This window comes from Zonotrichia albicollis, chromosome 2 (assembly GCF_047830755.1).
Source record: "Zonotrichia albicollis isolate bZonAlb1 chromosome 2, bZonAlb1.hap1, whole genome shotgun sequence".
NCBI classification, from domain to species: Eukaryota; Metazoa; Chordata; class Aves; order Passeriformes; family Passerellidae; genus Zonotrichia; species Zonotrichia albicollis.
In genome coordinates this window covers 65726548-65748268 of record NC_133820.1, presented here as the reverse complement: position 1 = coordinate 65748268, position 21721 = coordinate 65726548, and the positions used below count along the sequence as shown (strand labels likewise).

At 38.0% G+C, this 21721-nt stretch overlaps 1 protein-coding gene across 2 annotated transcripts; it reads left to right on the top strand.

Annotated features, from left to right (window-relative positions):
- The first annotated feature begins 7 nt into the window (after positions 1 to 7).
- Positions 8 to 20049, top strand: VPS36 (vacuolar protein sorting 36 homolog). 2 transcript variants are annotated; one of them, XM_005482414.4, is made up of 14 exons: positions 8 to 138; positions 1868 to 1936; positions 5441 to 5511; positions 6540 to 6654; positions 8050 to 8139; positions 9459 to 9545; positions 12378 to 12410; positions 12529 to 12606; positions 13019 to 13153; positions 14042 to 14107; positions 14668 to 14732; positions 15179 to 15263; positions 17720 to 17796; positions 17880 to 20049. In XM_005482414.4, the coding sequence occupies exons 1-14, from the start codon at positions 43 to 45 to the stop codon at positions 17971 to 17973; spliced, it is 1161 nt and encodes a 386-aa protein (XP_005482471.2). In that variant the 5' UTR covers positions 8 to 42; the 3' UTR covers positions 17974 to 20049. The 2 variants fall into 2 exon arrangements, with proteins under 2 accessions (XP_005482471.2, XP_026646462.2); XM_026790661.2 differs by lacking the exon at positions 8 to 138 and adding an exon at positions 449 to 1281.
- The last annotated feature ends 1672 nt before the right edge of the window (positions 20050 to 21721 follow it).

The window sequence follows — 21721 nt, the reverse complement described above, 5'->3', positions numbered from 1 at the left end:
CGCCCAGCGGCCGCGGCCCGGTGCGGGAGGGGAAGGGCGGCCATGGACAGGTTCTCGTGGACCACCGGGCTGCTGGAGCTGGGAGAGACGCTGGTGATCCAGCAGCGCGGCGTGCGCCTTAGCGACGGAGAGGAGAAGGTGACGGGAGCTGGAGCCGCTCCGCGCGGGGCCTGGCGGTGCGGCCGGGGCGGGGAGGAGGGTAAAGGACGCGGCGGCGGGCCCTAGGCAAGGGGGGCGGCAGGGCTGTGAGTGCGGGCCGTGTTGGGCTAAAGGCGCGATGCAAAGTGTGTGAAGGGCTTGGGCTGCAGGCGGAGCATTGAGCGGGGGTGTGGGAGGACGTTCTGCGCCAGGGTCTGGCAGGGTTTGTCTCTTTGGGGAGATTAGGGCGGAGTTGCAGGCTTCGAAGGGCTGTGCTGGTCGACAGCGGCTGAACGTGAGCCAGCAGTGTGCCCAGGTAGCCCAATGGCATCCTGGCCTGTATCAGCCATAGTGTGGGAAGCAGGACCAGGGCAAGGATTGTCCTCCTGTGCTCCCCACTGGTGAGGCCGCGCCCCGAATCCTGTGTTCAGTTCCGGGCCCCTTAGCTCCGGACAGACAGCGAGGTGCTGGAGCGGAGCTGGGGAAGGGTCTGGAGCACAAGTCCAGAAGGGGCTGGGATTGTTTAGCCTGGAGAAGAGCAGGCTCTGGGGGGACTTCACTGCTCTCTGCAGCTGCCTGAAAGAAGGGTGGAGCCAAGTCAGGGTCGGCCTTTTCTTCCAGGCAACAAGTGACAGGAAAAGAGGAAGTAGCATTAAGCTGTGCTAGGGAAAGTTTAGATTGGCCATTAGGAAGAATTTCGTGACAGAAGGGATTATTACACATTGGTATGGACTGCCCTGGGAGGTGGTGGAGTCACCATCCTTGGAGCTGTTTAAGGAAGGACTGGACATGGCGTTCAAGGCCATGGTCTGGTTGACACGGGGATTTTGGGTCATAGGTTGGACCCGATGATCTCAGAGAACTTTTCCAACTTAATTCATTCTGTGTGAAAGGCCTTGGACAGAGTGTGTGACATGGGGTGAGGGTTGGAACCCCACAGGGTGTGTGTAGGCAGTGTCACTGTGCTCGGGCTGTCACTCCTGTGCGGGGCTGAGCTTTGGTGCGGAACAGGGCAGGACGCACAATGCACACGTGAGCCATCCTGGGTGCTGACATGCCCTCTCCTCTTTTCTGAGCCGTGCTGCTTATGGCTTCACTTCACTGCAGGACTGAATCTTGGTCTCTCCATTTTTCTACACCATGGTAATTGCATGCCCTCACAAAAAGCTGTGAACACGTGCCTCCAATTTTACAAGTAGGAAGCGATTTGCTAATGCAGATTTTCCAGGTACTGTTTGCTGTCTGATAAGTAAAGAGCTTTTCAACAGCAGCACAGATAGAAGCAATACTCCTATGTGATAGGATGGAAGATTTCAGACTGTGTGCAGCATCTTTTTATTAGGTTGCTTTGCTTTTTTGCATAGCTTCTACCTTCTTTGTCAGCATACAGGGAATGTTCCAAAGCCAATAGCCCTGTTTAAAATACATTTAGGAACTTTAGTATATCTTGCACATTATATGGAGGGAGGATCCCTCAGGATTTCCGAGGGGAAAGTTTATACAGTTGAAAAAGGAAGTTTGTATTTATCCATCAAATCCTTTTATACTATTTTTCTCCATTGTTTACTAAACTTCATGTATTTTGTTTTCTGGAAAAAAGGGAGTGTTCTCAAAATACTGGCTTGTTAAATCTGATTGCTCGGTTGTGGTAAGGTGTAATGTTTCCAAGACCAGTATTTATGTAACTTACTGGTTCAATGTGTTGATCTGTTTTATTTTTCCTGCCCAGGTGAAATTTGATAGTGGAGTTTTACTGCTGAGCACACACAGACTGATCTGGAGGGATCAGAAGAATCATGTAAGTCCCAACCATTCAGTTGTACATTTCCTAATGAACAAGTAGCATGCAATGAAAAGCCTGTACACAGAGAGGTGATTATTCCTGCCTTTATATATGTTTTGTTTTACAAGTATAGTCCACTTTTTGGCTCTCAACAGAAAGATTGTGTAGTGTTCTTTCATGCAGTCCTGGTTTAATAAAATAATCATGCAGACATGAGGAGGGATAGGAATGTATCCTATAAAATTTTCTTTTTGACTGCACAGAAATAAAGGAGAAAAGAGCCTGGTGTCGCGCACTAAAAAATATTGGTTTTGAAACTGAAATTGAATGTGTCAGGCAAATCATAATATGAAGTTCTCTCCTGTGCTCCTTGTCTAGGAAAGCCTTTTCTTTCTTGTTGGTTTCAAGTCCAAGCCCCACCCTGTATTGTGCTCCCATGATATGGTCCCGGATCATGATTTGATAATAGGATGTGTTTGGTGGTGGTGTTGTTTTGCACACATGTTGCCCTCCCAGCTGCCTGTTCTGCCATGAACCAGCCCTTAAATCAGCCAGAACTTTTACTGTACTGCTGTGGAGAGCTGGTCACAGGTTAAATGGCCTTGCCAGAACTACAGTGTGGTAACTGCAGTAAAGCTGCTGAATGCTTTGTGCCATCACCCACAGCCTAGGAATGCAGGCTGGAAGTAGGAGAACAAGAATACAAACACATAAAGCTCTAAGCATAGACTGTGACAATGGGCACCACTCCACAGATGATTCAATTGGAGGAGAAGTCCTTCCCAGACCAGGCTGGATTATGCTTGAGTTGGACACAATAATTGATAATTTTAACCCTGGCAGTCAAAGTTTAGATGGAGCACGTTCAGATAACAGCTTTTCAAAAGCAAATTTTATTCCACTGGAATTGCTTTTGTGCACAGGCAGCCGAAGCACCTCTCACATTCAAAGGCTGACCCCTAGCAGATACCACATCCTTGCTTCAAAGCAGGGAGCTACTAAGACCACTCTGAAGGCAGTGTCACCAAGGATCTTCTTAATTTGGCAGAGTAGTGTCACTTTTTCTTTAGGGATTCTTTGCAGGAACTGTAGACCTATTTTTAATACGCATTTTTTCAAAATGTTTAAAGAGCTGTTACCCATGGTGGATTTACTGTTACACAAGTTAGGGCTTGATTGTCCAGAGCACGAGCTGCTCTGTGTAAATTAACATGGGGCTTTCTTGCACAGCCATCACATTATAAAATGAGATAATGTGCTAAAATCTGTGTTTATCACTTTATATTTCTTAATCAGCATTGCTTTTTGAGAGCTGAGCCTGCACTACAGCAGCCACTGTATCTAATCTTCTCACTTGGACTTTTTGCATGCTTGCAGTAACATTGGGCATTATGGCTTCATCAAGTCTTAGAACTGAAATCCACGCTCTCCTTTCCAACAAAAAGATTACATTTGTCTCTTTTCCCTGATTTCTCCATCTGCTCCTAGGCCATGTGATTTCTTGTACTCTTCCAAGGTCATTAAATTTGTTAAATCAGCAGAGGAAAACCATGGAGAAGAAGAAAAATAATTTTATTTTAACTAATTTAACTCAGCAAAGATTCTGAAAAGCTCAGGCTTGATTAACAGAAGGGGCAGAAATGTGGCCCGGAGATGGGCAAAAATTACCCAGTTCTGTTTGGGAGATGTAATTAACTTTGTTAGTGGGTAAATAAAGCTGATTAATTTTCAAGCTCTCAGTACTGAAACATGGGGAGCATGGTGCCCTTTTGTTCTCTTGGTAAGCTGTTGTCTAAGCTCAACTGTGGTTTAATATCAGACTTAGAAACCTTATCTAGTTCACCTAGAAAAAATTTGTAGAGAGAGTCTCTTTTTTATTGTGTCAGCAATGTATAATACTTAATGGGGTACATGTCATTAGGTTAATGTATCTTACAGAAACAGACAGTTGGGTCCTATAGCTGCTGTTCTTACATGTCATCTGCAGTTAAACAGTGTTTAAAAAAAACGAAAAAAGGAATTCTGTAAAGTTTGTTACATTGCTAGATTTGTACAAATTTTTCAATTATAAAATCATGCATAATGTGATCATGAGGCATTGGAAAACAAAATTTAAATAAACACACCGTGTATTTAACACAGTTTTGTTTTTGTGTCTCTTCCTGTAGCGTCTCACATCAGGAAAGGGTGATTCTAAATCCTTGTACTTAAAATTTGTTCATAACTTTGTGTCTTGGAACTAAACGAATGAGTAACTTTGACAGTGCACATACTATGTGTAGTTGAACTCTTTTTGTCATTTTCAAAACAGTTTTTTAACAGAAGTATCATCTTGCCTATCTTTTAAAGTGTCCAGAAGTTTGTGGCTGTTTTACAAACATTATTAACTGTTTGTAATGGCTTCAGAAACTAGAGTCATAGAAGAGCCTAGATAGCTTGCATTAAGAGTTTTTAGAAAAGGAAGTATAACCCAGGTTGTTTCCCAATAAGACATTTACTTATTAGTTGGAGTTCCTGCATGTATACTTCCCTGCTCTCAAATTTAATGGGTATTTAATTACTCCATACAAAGAGGAACAGTTTTGGTAGTAGGGATTGAGAGGGCCCTCTAACAGTGTCTATTGTAAACTGGTGCTAGAAGTGGCAGGTGGAAGAGAGAAGTTCAGAGAGGGAATGCAGCCTGTGTTTCCTGCATTCTGTGTGACTGTCACTCACCAAGGTGTTGTGTGGGAGATGATGTTCCTCAAAGGATGTTCACCAAAACAAGACCAGGCACCTTATTAGATGTTTTGAATCATTCCCATAGCAACTTCTGTCTCAAATGCAAGTGGAAAGAGTTTAGCCTGGGATAGTTTAGTTTCCAATAGATGGATACAGCCTTGTTTCTTGCTCTTTGTTTGGTTTAAAGCACAGTCCAATAAATGTGTGGTGAGATGCATCAAGTGCTGGATTAAGCACTCCTTCGCTGTAGGATGGATGGAAAAATTCCTATTGCATTCAGACAATAGTGTGGATTTTAGATATTCAGCATTTAAAAAGAATGATTGGTTTGGATGTTTTTTTAGCTCTCAAAGTAACATCAGTGCAAAAATGTCAAGAACCTGTGAGTATTGTACACCTGCAGAGATGAGGTGCAGTATTTTAGTCTTTAAATTTTGTGCAAATTTTAGTCTTTAAATTTTGACCTGAGATCTAAAGATTCTTTTAATTTCATAGTCTCGTCTATGAATCTAGCTTGAGGTTTTTAAAGTTGACACATTGACACTTAAGTTTGTTAAGGGTTTTTAATTAACTAGAACTTAGTTGTTGGGTTTGGGGGTTTTTTTTGTTATTTTTCTACATATATTTCACTGTAATACATTGTTTCTGTTGTTACCATCGCATTTCACATAAAGTGCTTCAGGCAGCACCTGTAGATATCCATACTGTTTGTGAAATGGAGAAAGAGAACACTTGGGTTTAGAGAGTGAATAAACAGGATATGGTTTAATTCACCTGTGTTTGTGGCGTTTATTGCAGGAGTGCTGCATTGCTGTACCTCTGTCTCAGATTGTATTTATTGAAGAGCAAGCAGCTGGGATAGGAAAGAGGTATGGCCATCCTCATTGTCTTTTTCAGATGGATCCTTTCACATGCATCTTATGTGAGGTACCCAGTATTATAGATTAATCCATGATAGGTTCCGTGTGCAATCCTAATTTTCCATCTTGACAGTCACAAGGAACACTGAGGGATGTAAAATGTGCAAGAGAGTCATGACTGATGTAATTTGTTAACTAACTGCCTTGTAATCACTACTTATGATTTTAGAGGTCCTTTCTGGCATAAACAATTCTATGATTTTAAGTTTCTAAAGAGAGAAAAAATTTTGGCTGGAGAAATATATACACAATTGTCAGATTGGCAAGGTAGTAAGCTGGAGGTATTCAGAAGAAATCAGTTTATTCATTAATGCTGGAGAGGTAAGTAAAGACCAGTGCAAAGATTATCAGTAAAATGAGATGGGAATGGAGGACTTGCAGTCATGGTGTGATAGCAGTCTGTTAATTTTCCTAAAATCATGCTCTCCCAAGGTTTGTTTTGGTAGTAGGTGTCCTTTTAGGCTGTTATTTTCATGCATGTTGGCTTTGAATGTTGGTTTTGGATAAGTTCATACACAGTGTCCACAAGTGACATATAGAAGTCAAATAGGTTACACATAATATTGACACCTTTTGTTTTCCTGTGTCAAACAGGAAAAAACATATTTTGGCTTTTGACCTGCAGTAACTAATGCCAAATTAAATTACAACTTGTTAGTCAGTTTTTATCCTAACTAAAAGTTTTTTTGGAAATTACTGCTTGAATTTTTAAAATCTATTATGTTCATTTCTAAAGGATTGATGATAGGTACATTTTGAATTTGTAAAATGTTTTTGCTTTAGGGGCTGTTGTAGTTTTTATGCAAGATCTACTTCATCAAAATATTTAAAAGTTGATGCATAAATATGAGCATTCTTTGATTATCTTTAGCTCTTACGTGAGATAATTAATAGAGATTTTGATGAAATGGTTAACTTTGATGAAGAAATAGTTTATTTAAATATTACAGAAATATCTTCTCTTTCCTTTTCCATAGTGCCAAAATAGTAGTTCATCTTCATCCTGCTTCTTCAAACAAAGAGCCTGGTCCATTCCAAAGCAGCAAATATTCCTATGTCAAGCTTTCTTTCAAAGAGCATGGGCAGATTGAGGTAAGTTTGTACCATGGATGCCAAGCACAATCAGGTCTTTGGACATACTTTTCTCCTCTTGCTGTGTTAGTGATAATTTCCCATTATCTTTCCATGTTTACTTTTGAGGTGGAGCTTTGTCAATACATCCTTTTGGGAGACAAACACTATGGGCCTCCCATGTTCTATACTTTCATTAAATACTGCAAATAGAGTTCCAGAAATGTCAAGAGGCATTACTAGGCTAGTCCTTATTTTAGGGTGTTTAGTGTAATCTTATATTTCCTTTGCTAATCTACTAAATTGAACACAGGATTTTCCAAAATGACATCTCTGAAATCTGTTAAATGTTTAACAGAGTAAAAGACATTTCTCTTTACCTAACCCTCTATTAAACAGGCATCATACAACTCATTACTAATTTTCTCTCTAATTTAATTGTTGAACACCTTTCCTCAGAACTTTTGTTCATTTTACACTGTATAATTTTTTTTTAACCTATACCAAATCCCAAAGGCTTTGAGCATTCTAAGAAAAATGTAATATATTCTTAAAAGAAAGCTCATCCTAAAAACCTAGGAAGTTGCACTCTGCAAAGAAATTTCACAGTGGAAGATCCTCATTTGACAAGACTGAGAACTTTAACTTTGCGCTGTGGAAAAAGCTGTACCCGTTCACTGCAGAAAATAAGATTTGCAACTCAAATTAGTTAGAAATGTCTTAAAATGCATGTGCTTGATCAGACTCACTTTCATTCCTTGGTGAGCAGTTTTCAGATTATGATGATTGTAGGTTTATGCATAGTATAAATGTGTGTTTTTCACAATCATAACCATATTTATTTTAATGTTGTGTCTGAAAATCAAACTTACTCTGCTTACTGATTGCCTAGCACATCAATTAAACCCCAGCCTTTCGTTATGACTTCAGAATGCTTTTCTGTGAACCTGAACAATGAAAAGGGTGGAATAGATTTTCTTTCTGCATATTGGTCAGTGGGACACAGTGTTACCTAATGCCACCTTCTGGTATTAATAATAAACAAATTGGTGTCATTGATCTCTGTGGTTGTTTTTATATTGTTGAATTAGCAGATCAATAGCAATTGGATTGCTCAGCTTTCCTTCCTTTAAAAACATGCCTTTGAGTATACCTCAACATTTAACATGGCTTGGGACATTTTGAAAATCTGAAGAAATATTTTACAATGGAAGTACTTAGTGACTGCATGGCTTCTCTTCTAATGTGATGCTTTTGAAGGCTGGACATTAAGAATTTCCATATAATGAGTTGTGTAGGTGTTATGTTTTGTCTCCATGCATTGTGAAGTTTATTTCATCACCAAGATGCTAAAAATACACAGAGGTACTCTGCACAGTTCATGAAACATCTGTTGTCACTCTTTAATGTTTGCAGTTCTACAGACGATTATCAGAAGAAATCACACAGAGGAGATGGGAGAGCCTGCCCACTGGTCAGGCCATGCAAGTTAACAAGGATTCACAGGTGTGTGCAGAGCTTCTGAGCAGGATCTGTGTGTAATCTCTTACTGCCACTTCTTGCCACCCCCATATAACACATCCAGCATGTGACTCTAACCAACATCATGGGCATGTGCAGGAATTCAGCTTTAGTTTGCCTGGTTTTTCACTGGCATAAATTAGTTTGTCCTTTACATTGTTCATCTGATAGAACACAGTAGCCTCTCTTTCTTGAGTATGCTTAGATAATGAGCTCCTTTTTTTTTGTTTGTTTTAGTTAGACACAAACACACATAATTGTGAAAATACAATATTTATTTGCATATACTTTTATTCAGCGTGTGAGGTCCAGTGAAGCTGGAAAATTTTTTGTCTTTATTGTGATTTCTGGTGTATTTTGTGGCTGGAAGTCAGTATAACATATGACTTTTATATAACTCTTTAAAACCAATACATGTTTGATTTAAATGGGTATTCTACATGGACAGCTGTTAGGTAGAATGTCATATGTTAGATAACATCTATCTGCCTACATATTTCTAAGTTATTAACTCTGATAAACATGTAGGCGTTGTTTCTGTAGGTTAATGTGCTGAATATATAGTATTGAATGAGTAAACTAGAATGATTTAAAGATTGTTCAATATGAAATCATGTGTGTCCCCCGTGGTAAATGTAGTACCTGCAGGGACAGCTGCATTTGGAGTAATGCATTAAGAATCTAATCAAAATGCCTTGTCTCTACTTAAGTCAGAGCAACTCTTTAACACCAATGCTAAGCTTTGCAGTCAGAGGTGAGAGGCCTGGCACTGCTGCCACTTAGGTGCCAACCTTTATAGAGCACATTTGGCATCTGGTAAAAGTTTCACCATCGCCCACATTCTAATACCTCTGAGGAAGGCAAATTAGACTGTACTTAGCATTATGTTTCTATGTTTCTGTTTCTTCAGGCTGGATTTCTTGAAGTAATGCACTCAGGCATTTCCACAGCTCAAGTATGGATGTTCACATGGACTTGAGAGGCTGGAATTGAGATGAGCTGGAGTACTTAGTCTGGATATTAAGCCATATTAATAGCTTCAAATACACTATCATTACAATACAAATACAATATCATTACTTGTCTAGCACAGCAAATTCATACGTGGTTCACATTTCTTATTTTTTTAAGAATGGTTTGAAAAATACTGTTAAGAAATGCATGAAATATTGTATCAATGATATCTGCTGTTTGGGGGAATATTTCCGGTCCTCTAATTTTCACAGTGAGGCAAATGAGAAAACTTAGCATTTCCTATTCTGACTCTTTCCTTTTTTTTTTGGTTTTTTTTTTTTTTTTTTTAGGCAGGAAGAATAAGGGCTGTAGGAATTGTTGGTATTGAAAGGAAATTAGAAGAAAAAAGAAAAGAGACTGACAAAAACATTTCCGAGGTAGGTACTTTTGAAGATTCAAGGTCAAACACCTGCCTGAACTATTTACATTCATTCACACTTTCTTTTAGGGGCAGCTGAGACTATTTACTGTTTTTGTTGAGAAGTCTGAATTGATTAAGAGTGTACAGTGTATAGTTACTTATTTTGTTTAACTTACTTACCAATATATGTAAAGGTACTTCATTTAAACAATTCCTTTCAAGAAGATTGTTCTTTGAAACCAAGAGTGTATATTTATTAAACTAACTTTGAAACCAAGAGTGTGTGTTTATTAAACTAACTTTGGTTTCAATTAAAAATTGAGTTTATATTAAGCAGAATGTGCTGATCTAAGTGTCTGCACATAACTGTGATGAAGCTAGATTTTCCTCTTATAGCCAGGTTTTTAGATGTTACATTTAGGATTATAATTACAGTAAAATGATTTGCAGTCCAGACATCGACAAGATGTTATAAGTACTTTGCAAAGTACCTGGCTTAGATGGAGACCATTCTTTTCCATAGAACCAGCACAATAGTTGAATTCCATATATCAATACTAATGGACAGCAGAGGCATTTAATTTCTTCATATATACCTGAGAGCACTACCTTCAAAAATAGTCTGATTCTGTCTTGGTAGTAGAGATTGATACACAAGTACTCATAAACTACATGCAGCAGATTTGTTCTTGTGGCAAAGCTTTATGGGATTCAGTGTGCCACAAGAAAAAGGCATTCCCTACTCAAATACTTATGAAAATTAAAGTGCCTTTGCAGGCCACGTGCTGTTTCAGATACTGTGAGCTTTAAACTTTCTTGGTTTCTGTCTGTGAGGAATGTACTGAATGAAGTTTTGTGTGTAGTTCAAAAGGTATTGTGGTTACATGCGTGGGTATATAGTTCAAAAGGCATTGTCTGCATATTTTTTCCTTTAGTAGCTTTGTCAGAGAGTAAAAGAAATCCATTTATACATGTTGTGTGAGCAGAGGAAAGCCATGACTTGTAAAATCCTGCCTTCCTCCAGCTTTAAATGTTATAAATGACTTAATTTAAAAAATGGTGCCCTGGCTTCCAGGAAAAGGCTTCCTGCATCTGCTGTTCAGTGCTGATAAGAATCCAGTTCTTTAGCCTTTTGTTTATCTGAGGAAGTTCCTGTTAGGTGTGTGCACATTCCCCTTTGTTTCCAGGCCTGCCCTGGGTGAGTCAGGCAGAGGAGGAGTTAGACATAGCATACTGTTTATTTAGCTAAATCAGTGGTTCTTTTGATGAATGTTGTTTTCATGCAGGTATAGAGATTAGAAACAAGCTGGGAAAAGCCCTGTCAGAAAACTTAGTGTTGATATCATATACAAGTAGGGTAGCAGGACTTTGATTTGCACTAGAGATTGGGAAATCTATTGTAAATTATTCAGTTTGGCAGATTAGGGAGTAAGAAGAAGTATTCTGATAGAAGCTTTTGTTTTCTGAGTGGTAAATTATTGTTATACACTGACATATTTTCTTTTCTCCCTGTGGACCCCCTAATTTTGGATATCTAACTCAGGTGCCAAGTGTTAGGGGCTAAACTTGTCCAGTCACTGGAGAAACACTGGCACTATCAGGAGGTGAAAAGCAAACCTTGTCTCTCTTTAGAGGTATCTCCTTTTGTTCTTTGCACATTGAATCTCTGACCAATAACCTTCTTCATAAGACATCTAAAAGTATATGGGAACAACAGGGTCTTCCTTCAAAAACCCTGCTGAAGTGTCTTTCTAGTGGGGGATTATTCAGAGTAAGGCAGAAATGACATGGAGGCAGTGGCTAGAAGCTGTAGGCAAGATGTCTCTGGCTATTTGACAGTGTAACTGAACATTCTTTACTTGTGGCTGGAGGGCTCCTGTGCTGCAAAGTCAGGCAAACTTTAGATGAAAAGGTTCAGGAATTTTTCTCATACCAAAAAAAAGGTTATTTGGAAAGGTTGATCATCTGGACATGTTGTCATGTATTTGAGAGTAATGAGGAGACTGAATGAATGTGTGTTGATGAGGGTGGGAGAAAAAAGAGTTGCTTTTTAATACAGTTCCATTAATGGAGTTGCTAGCTCTCTTTTTTTTTAACATGATTTTTTTTTTTAATACTAGTTTATCATTAATAAAAGTTTGGAATTTCAGTATACCTTCAGCTGTTTTTAAAGTATGATTTATTTAAGCCTAAAAACCCTTTGTGGGTTGTTGTAGAGTTGTTGTATTTGAGACTGTAGCATTTTATTGGAGTACTTTAATGATATGTTGCCACACATTTCAGAGGTTTTATCCCTCAGATATCCTCTTTCGTGCTCATTTGAAATGAGTGTTTCTTACTGATTAAGTAACATTCACTGATTTAAGTTGTTTTGTCAGGAGAAGTACCATCTATAGCTTTACAGCTGTCTTGCAGCTGGCCAGAAACAACAGATCTCCTTGAGAGACGGTTAATTCTTGGAACAAAACCTACCATCACCACCCAGAAACCTTCCTCCACCTTACAGAGAGCATAATAAATTTGGAGAGTTTAATCTTTTCTTGGACTCAGTATCTCATTATCCCTTCCTGTCACATGGACGTCATAAATCATACTGAAATTCTGCTCATATACAGGGAAAGTATGTGGTTGTTTGATTCTCTTCTTTGTTGTTTGTTTCAATTATAAGACATGCTGTAAAACAGTTTTATCAACAAATAAGGCATGGTATCTCATATTGTAACACACTCATCTAAAGGAGCAACAGCTCTTATCAGTAGCTTGGGTAGATGGACAAAGGCATCTCCCTGTGTCCATAAAACTGAATGCTGTAATTATACTGATCTGCATTGTCTGTTTTTCATTTCAGGCTTTTGAAGACCTTAGCAAACTAATGGAGAAGGTATGGATGAATGGCACGTGTCACTTGGCCAAGTAGACTTACACTCGTTTTCTCAGTTTTAAGCACACTTTTTTCTCTTGTGCTGGAAGTTGACTTATCTGTGTATGTTTCTTGGTAGGCTAAGGAAATGGTGGAATTATCCAAGTCAATAGCCAACAAGATTAAAGAAAAACAAGGTGACATCACTGAGGATGAGGTAAATTAATTTATTTTTTAAATTCTACAAAAATGTTCCTATGAAAAGCAAAAAGCTATCTGTTTAATAATGTAGTGTTAATAAAAACCCTTACTGGTTGGTTTTGTTGTGTTTAGTCCCTTATACTTGGTGTAGTGTTTACTTGCTTAATGTTAATTTTTCTTTAACCCTTTTTAAAAACAGTGATTTAGCTGCTTTTGTATAAATTTTTCTCTTTCTTTACCTGTGCTCATCAAAATAAATGGTACAAAGTTTTGTCTTCTCTTTGCCTAGTAATTAACTTTATTGGTAATAAACTGAGGGATTTATTCACCAAAACATTGTTATAGTAATAAAATCAAAGATTTTTAAAAACCAGAATCACTCATTAGCTGCTGTACTTTTAAATTTTTTTGTTTGTTTGCTTGTTCAGACCATTAAGTTCAAGTCCTACCTACTGAGTATGGGTATAGCTAATCCAGTTACAAGGGAAACGTATGGATCTGGTACACAGTACCACATGCAACTGGCAAAGCAACTGGCTGGAATCCTGCAGGCACCCCTAGAGGTAATGCACCACATCTTGCACCAGCATTTTCCATGTGCTGCTGAATTTTGATGTGTGTTTTGGCTGTAGTAGTCTGCCTCTTTCTAAAGCAGATTTAGCAGCACAGCCTCCTACTCACTGTTAATGGGAGGAATATATTTTGCCTTTTTGAATAAAAAAGTTCAGTACAAATTTTTCTTAGGACTAATGGCATCAACTTTTGATTTGCAAAATGTTGATGAGATTCAGAAAATTATTCAAGTGGTTTTTCTTGTATTTGAACAGCTCTTTATTCATCCCTTGCTGCAGAATATTTCATTTTTTTAAAGAAAGAGTGAAATGACACTGACTGAAAATAAAAGTAATGAATCTTTTTAAACTGCTTAAAATTTATATATTTTGAAAATATAGGACAGAATTATTAAGTGGATTACCAGTCCATAGTAATATCTCCTGTTTTAATTTATCTTAAGATATTATAGATTACAGGTTTCTCACCAAACAGTTAAATTTCATATTGCAACTTATAAGGCTATGTTCTTCCTAAAAAGCATAAATACTACAGTATTTTTGTGAAAGGTATGTGCTACTTACTGTGATCAGAATAGAAAACCGAGTTTTTCTGAAAAGTAAAACCAGTAAATTGATTGATAGATTTAATATATTGAAATTCCTTGTTCCTATGATTTATTCTCTGGTTTAAAATCAAAGTAATTCACAGTCCTTGGGTGGCGTGTCGCTATTTTGCATTTTAAAATTGTTAGTGAAAGGTACAACTTGCCTCTAGTTTTTTCCCATTAGGGCCCATCATTTAGCCCCTCTTTCTCACCTGTTTAATCAGCACCTGCAAGTAGAGATTATGAGGTTCCTGGGCTGTTTCTCTCACCAGTCTTGTGCTCGTTAACACAGGAGCGAGGGGGGATCATGTCTCTGACAGAAGTGTACTGCCTGGTGAATCGTGCTCGAGGGCTGGAGGTGAGACACTGCTCTGGGTCACAGTGGTAGGACAGGACTTCAGTCATAAGGACATTAAAGGGTAAAAATGTTCCCTACCAATGGCTCATTCTACTTGTCTGCAATGCAATGTGATCAGCTCTTTATTAAAATTAGAGGGGTTTTACCTTTCTCATTCTTATTTTTCCTTATAATACTTATATATCTTTTACAAGTAGTAATAATGTATGCTGCTTTTTATGATACCATGTAAAAGGGAAAATCCATACTTATCTGGAAACAAAACTTAAAGGTCAGAGGCTACTAAAGAATAGTGAATGTTATGGGAAATTTTTTAAACAAAATACAGCAATTCTTTCTGTAAACAAGGCAAGGAAGATTATTATAGAATACATAGAAAGAGAACAGAAAGGAGCATAGAAGCCAAGAAAACAGACTGCACAATAGAAAGGAAAAAGAATTAACAATAAGTGTAGCCTAGTGTATTGTATAGCTTCAGCTACTAAAACTTTGTTTGTTTTGATGTTTACTATACACCTGAAATGCAAGCTGTAAATAAATATGTTTTACTATTTTAATAGTTGCTGTCACCAGAAGATTTAGTAAATGCTTGTAAAATGCTGGAATCACTGAAATTACCACTAAGGTAAGAGCTTTACGGATTTATTTATAAAGCATGGCACTCACAGGTCAGACCATGATGATTTAGTTTTTACTTGAAGTAGAATTTTTTGATGTTGTTGTGGGTATTTTAACAAAATCATTATTGGCTTAAAGGATGCTGCTCTATGCACTAACATCCACTCTACATTAAAACATTAATTTTTAGCTAGGAAGATGTTATTTTTCCACTTAGAATTTTTTCAGGCTGGAAAAGGGTTTAACCAAGACCAGACATATGCCCTGCTTTTATCTGTCTCTTCAGATTTTGAATATGCTGTTAAGCTTAAGTTCATCTTAGAGAGCTTTCTTGGGTTTGGGGGGATTTTTTCCCCTTTTGTTAAGTGGTTATAGTTGTGGACCATTAAAAACAAGACCATAAGTGATGTGCAGAAGGTTTTTAGTTACTTTGCCTCTCTTTTTTGATTTTAGGCTTCGGATATTTGATAGTGGTGTCATGGTGATTGAACTCCAGTCTCATAACGAAGAGGAAATGGTAGCTGCTGCTTTAGAGACAGTAAGTGTACTTCATTTCCTTCAGTGTTCTGACCATGCTAGGGAAATTTAAACACATTAGGTAAAAAACTTGAGGTATGGGATTTCCTCTTGAGGTTTCAAAATAAAAAGCATTCCACTTCGTATCTTCTAAAAGAAATATTTAAATAACACTCCTCAACTTCAAAGTTCTGTGCAGGCAATAATCTTAGTCATTACTTTCTCTTTAAGGAATAAATCACTTTTCTGTCTCTTTTCAAACTTCATTAACCTTCAGCCTTCCTCCAAATCTTTTCCACTGTAGACTGAAATTCATGGCATTTATTGAGCACCTAATTTAACAGAAGTGAACTTCAGACACCGTACTGCTTGAAGGCAGTGGAAACAGCCCTTAAATGTTGATGTAGGTAGTTGTTTGGTTTGGGTTTATTTCATAGAGTGATACCTTGTATGTGTACCAAGTTTACTGCTGTGAAGAGCACTCAGTGGGAGAGTAGTGTGTATAGAATTAAGCCAGCTTCATCAGAGAAAATAATAGTATGAATTGCTCAGTGTCATTAACCTTTGTGGTTGTGCTGCCTCTGGATGCTTTACAGTCCTGTTACCCTATAATTTGTTACATTTTTCCATGTCTTTCTGAGTGGAATGTAAGTTTTTGATTTTCATACATTTGAGAAAAGGCTGATCCAGCGTATCCAAAGTTAAATGTCAAAGTCAAAGAGGGGGCAGTTGAGAAAAAGTAGAGCTATCACAGACACCTCCTCACTTGACACAAGGTAGACTGTTCAGTGTGTTTTGCATGATTGTCACCATAAAGCTTTTGCTCATCAGAAAAACTTTTAGATAAGAGAAATAGATAAATGTTTACAGTGATTTAAAATATTCCATTCTAAATCAACAACATTAAAATGCTTAAATCTTTCAGTATATGTTAATATTTTCAGTTTCTTTTCTTAAAATGTAGAAAAATACTAAGACCATTATAAGGCTTTTTTCTGATTATTTTTGGTTTTTAATGATTTTTTTTGTCTTCAGTAAGAGTGCTTATGTCTTTGAAAAAAAAAGGAAAAACCTTTCTTGATAACAAAGCAAGTCAACTTCAAAAAGTACCAGATGGTGGATTTATTACCAAGATGCCTTTTTTCTGTTATTTCATAACATGAAACTTCGGCTCCATAGAAGAATGGAAGGGAGAGGCTTCAACTGAGGAAGACTTGCTTGTATGGAAAAGGGAAGATGAGATCAGACTTGTGGCCAAAAGCACCCATACTTTAATGTTACTCTACATTATGCATTAATTTCTGAGAAGTGAAAGGAAGCCATAGGGTTTCAGGCAGGAGAGAGATGTGGTTTTGAATGGCTGGTGAAGACAGGAAATGACACGGACATCAAAGGAATCCAACATCATCCTTGATGAGCATAGTGGTTTGGGGAGGAAAGATAATTAATCACCAATTGTATAGCTGACATCCATTACTCAGATTTGATCTCTTAGCATCTGAAAATCTCATGTTAGGACTGATTTAATCTGAGTTTCTGTAAAAGGACTACTGCTGAGAATGATGCAAAATAGACCCCTCCCCACCCAGTTATGTGGGAAGCAGGAAATGGCAACTATATCCAGATTTACAACTTTGCTTGAATCTAAAGCAATGGAGAAATGGAAGGATAATTAATTTTTAGGGAATAAAACATGTTTATCTGGAAAATTCAAGGCAATAATAAATTTAGACTTCTTATGTAGTATTTATATGGTATTTTGAACATCCACATGTCCCATGTGTGTGAGAAGGCTTAATTTTATTAATTAGCGTGATTGAGACAAAAGGGCCAAATTTTTGAGTCCCAAAAATGAACTTTTGTGTCCGCTGAATGTGATGGTGGCTTTTAGTTACTCCTCTAGTATGCCATAATGTCATGTGAAGTACTGAGGTTTGGGGATTTTCCTGTAGGCAGTGGGTGTATTTTAAATGCCATAAAACTCAAATTCTTCTCTTCCACCTGAGATGACATATTTCTACATTGATGACCTGCCCTCAACAGGTCTCTGATTCCCCTGTCTAGGCTTCAGTGTTTGCAGAATCACTTAGAATAGTTCTGCTGTGTAAATACTGATGGAGACTGTATTCTGCTGTCTGAGCTATTCCAATTTTTCAGTTCATTTAATTCCAAGGGATCTTTAAAAGAAAATTCCAAAGGAATGGGTACTGTATGATATTTTTACAGATTTAACTCCTTTCTCTCTTGCTTTTTTATACTCAGCAGTTTTCCCAGGACACTGAAGAGATTAATTAATTTTTAAGGGGAAATACTCATGATTAGTTGTACTTGTAAAAAAGCAAACAAATTAATTCCCTTCTCAAGGGATTGTCTACCAATTTATCACTTCACAAGGCTAGACCTGATTCAGTAGCTGAAAGAACTTTGTTGTTCTTCTAATTCCATGGTTTGTTTATTTGTGTATTTGTTTTTTGACAGGTATCTGAAAAGGGTTCTCTCACAGCTGATGAGTTTGCTAAGCTGGTGGGGATGTCTGTTCTCTTAGCCAAAGAAAGGTAGGTAATAATTGTTGTGTTTAATACTTTAGTTATCGTGTTGTCCTCAAGTAATACAGGGCATCTTCTTTTGCTTTCTCTAGGCTGCTTCTTGCTGAAAAGATGGGCCATCTTTGCAGAGATGATTCAGTGGAAGGCTTGAGATTCTACCCAAATTTATTTCTGACGCAAAGCTAATAGCATTTGTGTACAATTTGTTATGTAATAATTGAACAAGAGAGCAGAATCCTTCCAAGAACTGACTTTAAAATTCTTATTTCGTTAGTCATCTGCAAGAGACATGAACATTGCAATGCTTTTACAGTTCTCAGGTATTTCAAGTGCTGAATCGTCTTACATGGAACTGAAAGGAAATAGAAATCACAAAGTCAGAAGCATGTCTATTGTCTCAAGACAACTCACTCATTTTTCAAGTTTTATTTGATGTGCTGTGTAGTTCCTCATTTCAAGAGAAGATTCCACACCAGTGAAAGTGGAGAGAATGTTGCTGTAGAGTGCTGTGATGGTCAGTACCCAGAAGCCAGCTCACTGCATACTCCAATTCCAGTTTGCTCCAGTTTGCTTATGTCTGGAGCAGCAAAGCAGACAGATGTATCCACAGTGATAAGGAATGGGACTCTGGTGTCTACTGAGGTATAAGGAACAAACTAGTGTAGAATAATCCCTTCTCCCAGAAGTGATTAACAGTTTTCTAAGGGAGGATCCTTGGGATCTAGAACTTGAGACAGAAGGAACCTGCTGCAAGAGAGATTATTGTATGTTAGGCGAATCTAGAAATTACCGTGTTTATTTTGTCGTGTCTTACACTAATATCTCAGATAGAAGCATTGTTAGCACAGACTTCCTCCCTTCTCTTTCCTCGACATCTTCCTTCCTGTCCATTTATGTTGCACTTTGGGTGCCCCTTCTCTGTCTTTTCTGTAGCAGAGTGGAGCAGCCTCCTGTCACTTAACCAGACTCTGTGCTTTAATGTGCTTGTGTTTATCTTGTACTTCTAACAAAAGATCATTTGTTAGTTTCATCAGCCTATTACATGTTTTGGGGAAACAGTTCATTTGCTTACCTCTCATATGTGAAAATCAATATGCTTTCTATATTGAAGGGAGGAAGAAGACTATCACCCTGTGTTTAATAATCACAAGGTATCATTGTTTGGTATTCTTCACCCTGTGTTCACACTGAATGCAATATAATAGCCTCGGTTTTCATAACTCCAGTGGAGTTGCTACACTACTTGAAGATCTGTCATGATGAAAACAGTTAAGTGGATGTTTATGATCCACATGACCTGAATTTTTGGCATTTTGAAGTGACTATTTTTAATAAATAAAGTTAATTTAAGGTATGGGCAAGGACATCATACAGGTAACTACACTGTGGTTGTGATGGCCAGATCAATACTACAAGAAAAGACAAAAAGGGTTTTAATATGAGCCTGAAGATATTTTCAGAACTATTTCAGTGTTACCACAGCATGAGTTGACATGAGTTAAGAGCCTGCCAATAGTTCAGTGCAGAGATTCCTACAGTGATCATGCCTGTGGCTTGTAGGATGTCCTTTATATCCAGGGGATTAGTAAGAGGATCCATCCTCTTACTCTTGTCACAAGCAAACTTTCATGCAGTGCTTTCTTTAAGGCAGCTTTCCTCTGCTCCACGAGGGTGCTAAAACTTATCTCTTTCACATGGCTGAAGGAACCAGTTCCACACTATTTTTACAGTGTTAGTCACCTGGTGTCATCTCTTCAGGAGCCTTACAGCTTGCTGCTTTCCTTCATCCTACCCACAACCCAAAGGAGAGATCCATGCCAAGCGCACTCTGCACCACATATCTAAGGAGGGCCTGAAAAGTGAGAAATTTGGAAGCAAAAAGCTGTTTTGTGGCAACTGTCTCTTTTGCCCAATAAAAACCTGCCATGGAAGGCCAGTGGTTTGTGGGCCTGAGCCTCTCCCCACAAGGGGGCACGTCGTGTGCAGGAAGAACAAAACCTGAGAGGAAATGCGTAGTGCAAACTGCCAGCCTCTGTTCCTCCAACCCTGAGTGTTTCATTATCTTACTTCAGCAATAATAATACAGCCTATTTAGAATAATGGTACCTTCTCAAGCTTTTCTTTTCCAAGATTTTTCCTTGACTTTGTTTTTCTTCCAGACAAAAAGGCTAGAGGAGAAATTGTATTGCTGGTTTAGAATTTAAGCAGACACATGAGAAAATGGCTACTAGAAAGTAAGAAAAATTAAAACATTTTCTTAAACAGATTGTTCTGTTGCGTTTTTTTTTCCTTCTGAATGTTTTAAGTGCTTTAAAATGCTTTACACATTAAAATTTTGTGGTTCCACCGGGCAGGTTTTTGAAGCACATCATATTTTTACTGTCTTACTTTGTAATTAAAAGGGTACAATATAGTTTTGATTTAAAGGGCATTTAAAGAATTACATTTAAAGATTAAGTTAAAGATTAAATTCTTTACATTTAAAGAATTAAATGTAATTAGAAGGCCTTGCTTGTGTTGCTGAGTAGCCTGTTACCCATCTCAGCCAGAACAGTCAAACTGGAGGTGTCTACACAAGCACTGCTTTCATGAAATCACATTAATTTAATACAAAAGGTACATATATGAACCTTTCCTGTTTCGGTTATGCCTAGGATATTTGTATCATGATATATGACAATTTTGCCAGGGCTGCCAACACAAATAGTACTTGTCTTCTTATGGAGCAGTCTTAAATGATGATGTTTTTCATTTGAAAACATGGACCTTTTTATGCCTCAGACAGGAAAACACTCCTCAGGAATCTGTACATCTTTTCCGTTTCTCCTTTGCCTTTGTTTTCAGGAAAATTACATATAGCCTATGGAAACATAGATCTAATCTGGACCATATTTCTGAAATGCAAATCTTTTTTCTTCTGAAAAGTATATGGATGTGCATTTTTAAGTCCTCAGAAATGTATCTTTCATAATCATTTATGGGTGCATATTGATTAGCTAAAGTCTTTGATGCTCACTTCTTCTAACAGGACTTCCATGGTTTGTCCAAAGAGCCTGACTGTGCTTCTAAAATTAGTGCAAGTATTGTCCCTGAATTCATGAGTACAGCAGTGGGAGACAGTAGGAGCCTGTTGCCAACAGCAGAGGTTCCTGCTTCCTGAAGCCTGGGAGACACTAATTTGCAACTGGGCAGGTCTTTTAGAATACTTACCGAAAAAACAGCTCAAAATTATTTGTGGATTTGATAAGAAATCATTGTTTTCTCCAGGAGGAACTCCCTCACCAATGTATTTTCTGTTGAGGTCTACTGACAAATCTGACAATTTCATTCCTTCTCCTATTCTAGCATTTCCTGTTTCATCCTAACTCTCAGCCCTTCAGGCATTCATGTGAAATGCAAGACCCTGTAGTTCCAAGTCACCTGCTGGGAGGACTTCAACTAACATTTTGTTCTCCAAAGAATAAGCTACAAGTATTCATGCTGAGAGAATATTCTAGATACGTCTCTTGGGAACATTTGTCTGTATTTTAAAGATCTATTTAAATACCTTTATTGGAGCAGAAGTTCAAGTATCTGTCCTCCCAGACACCTCCGTTGTTCTGTCCAGCAGGCTTGAGAGTAATTTTTCTTTGTGGTTTAGAATTAAGATATTATTAAATTAAAAAAAAAAAAACCAACCCAAGCCCCAAACCAAAAAACACACATCAAAACAAAAATTCCAGGAGTGACAGAGACATCTTAAGTTTCAGAAAACCCCACAGCCTACTAGTTAGCACACACTCGTGGAGAGGCAGGCCTGACAGAAACTGCACTACTTCATATCCCTGCTACACACCAAAGACCAGGCAGGATCTGGGGTGTCCTGCTTTCCCACTGGATTCTGAATGCTGTGACTTCAAGTTTTCTAGTGATGAAAGAGCACATTAAACCCTGC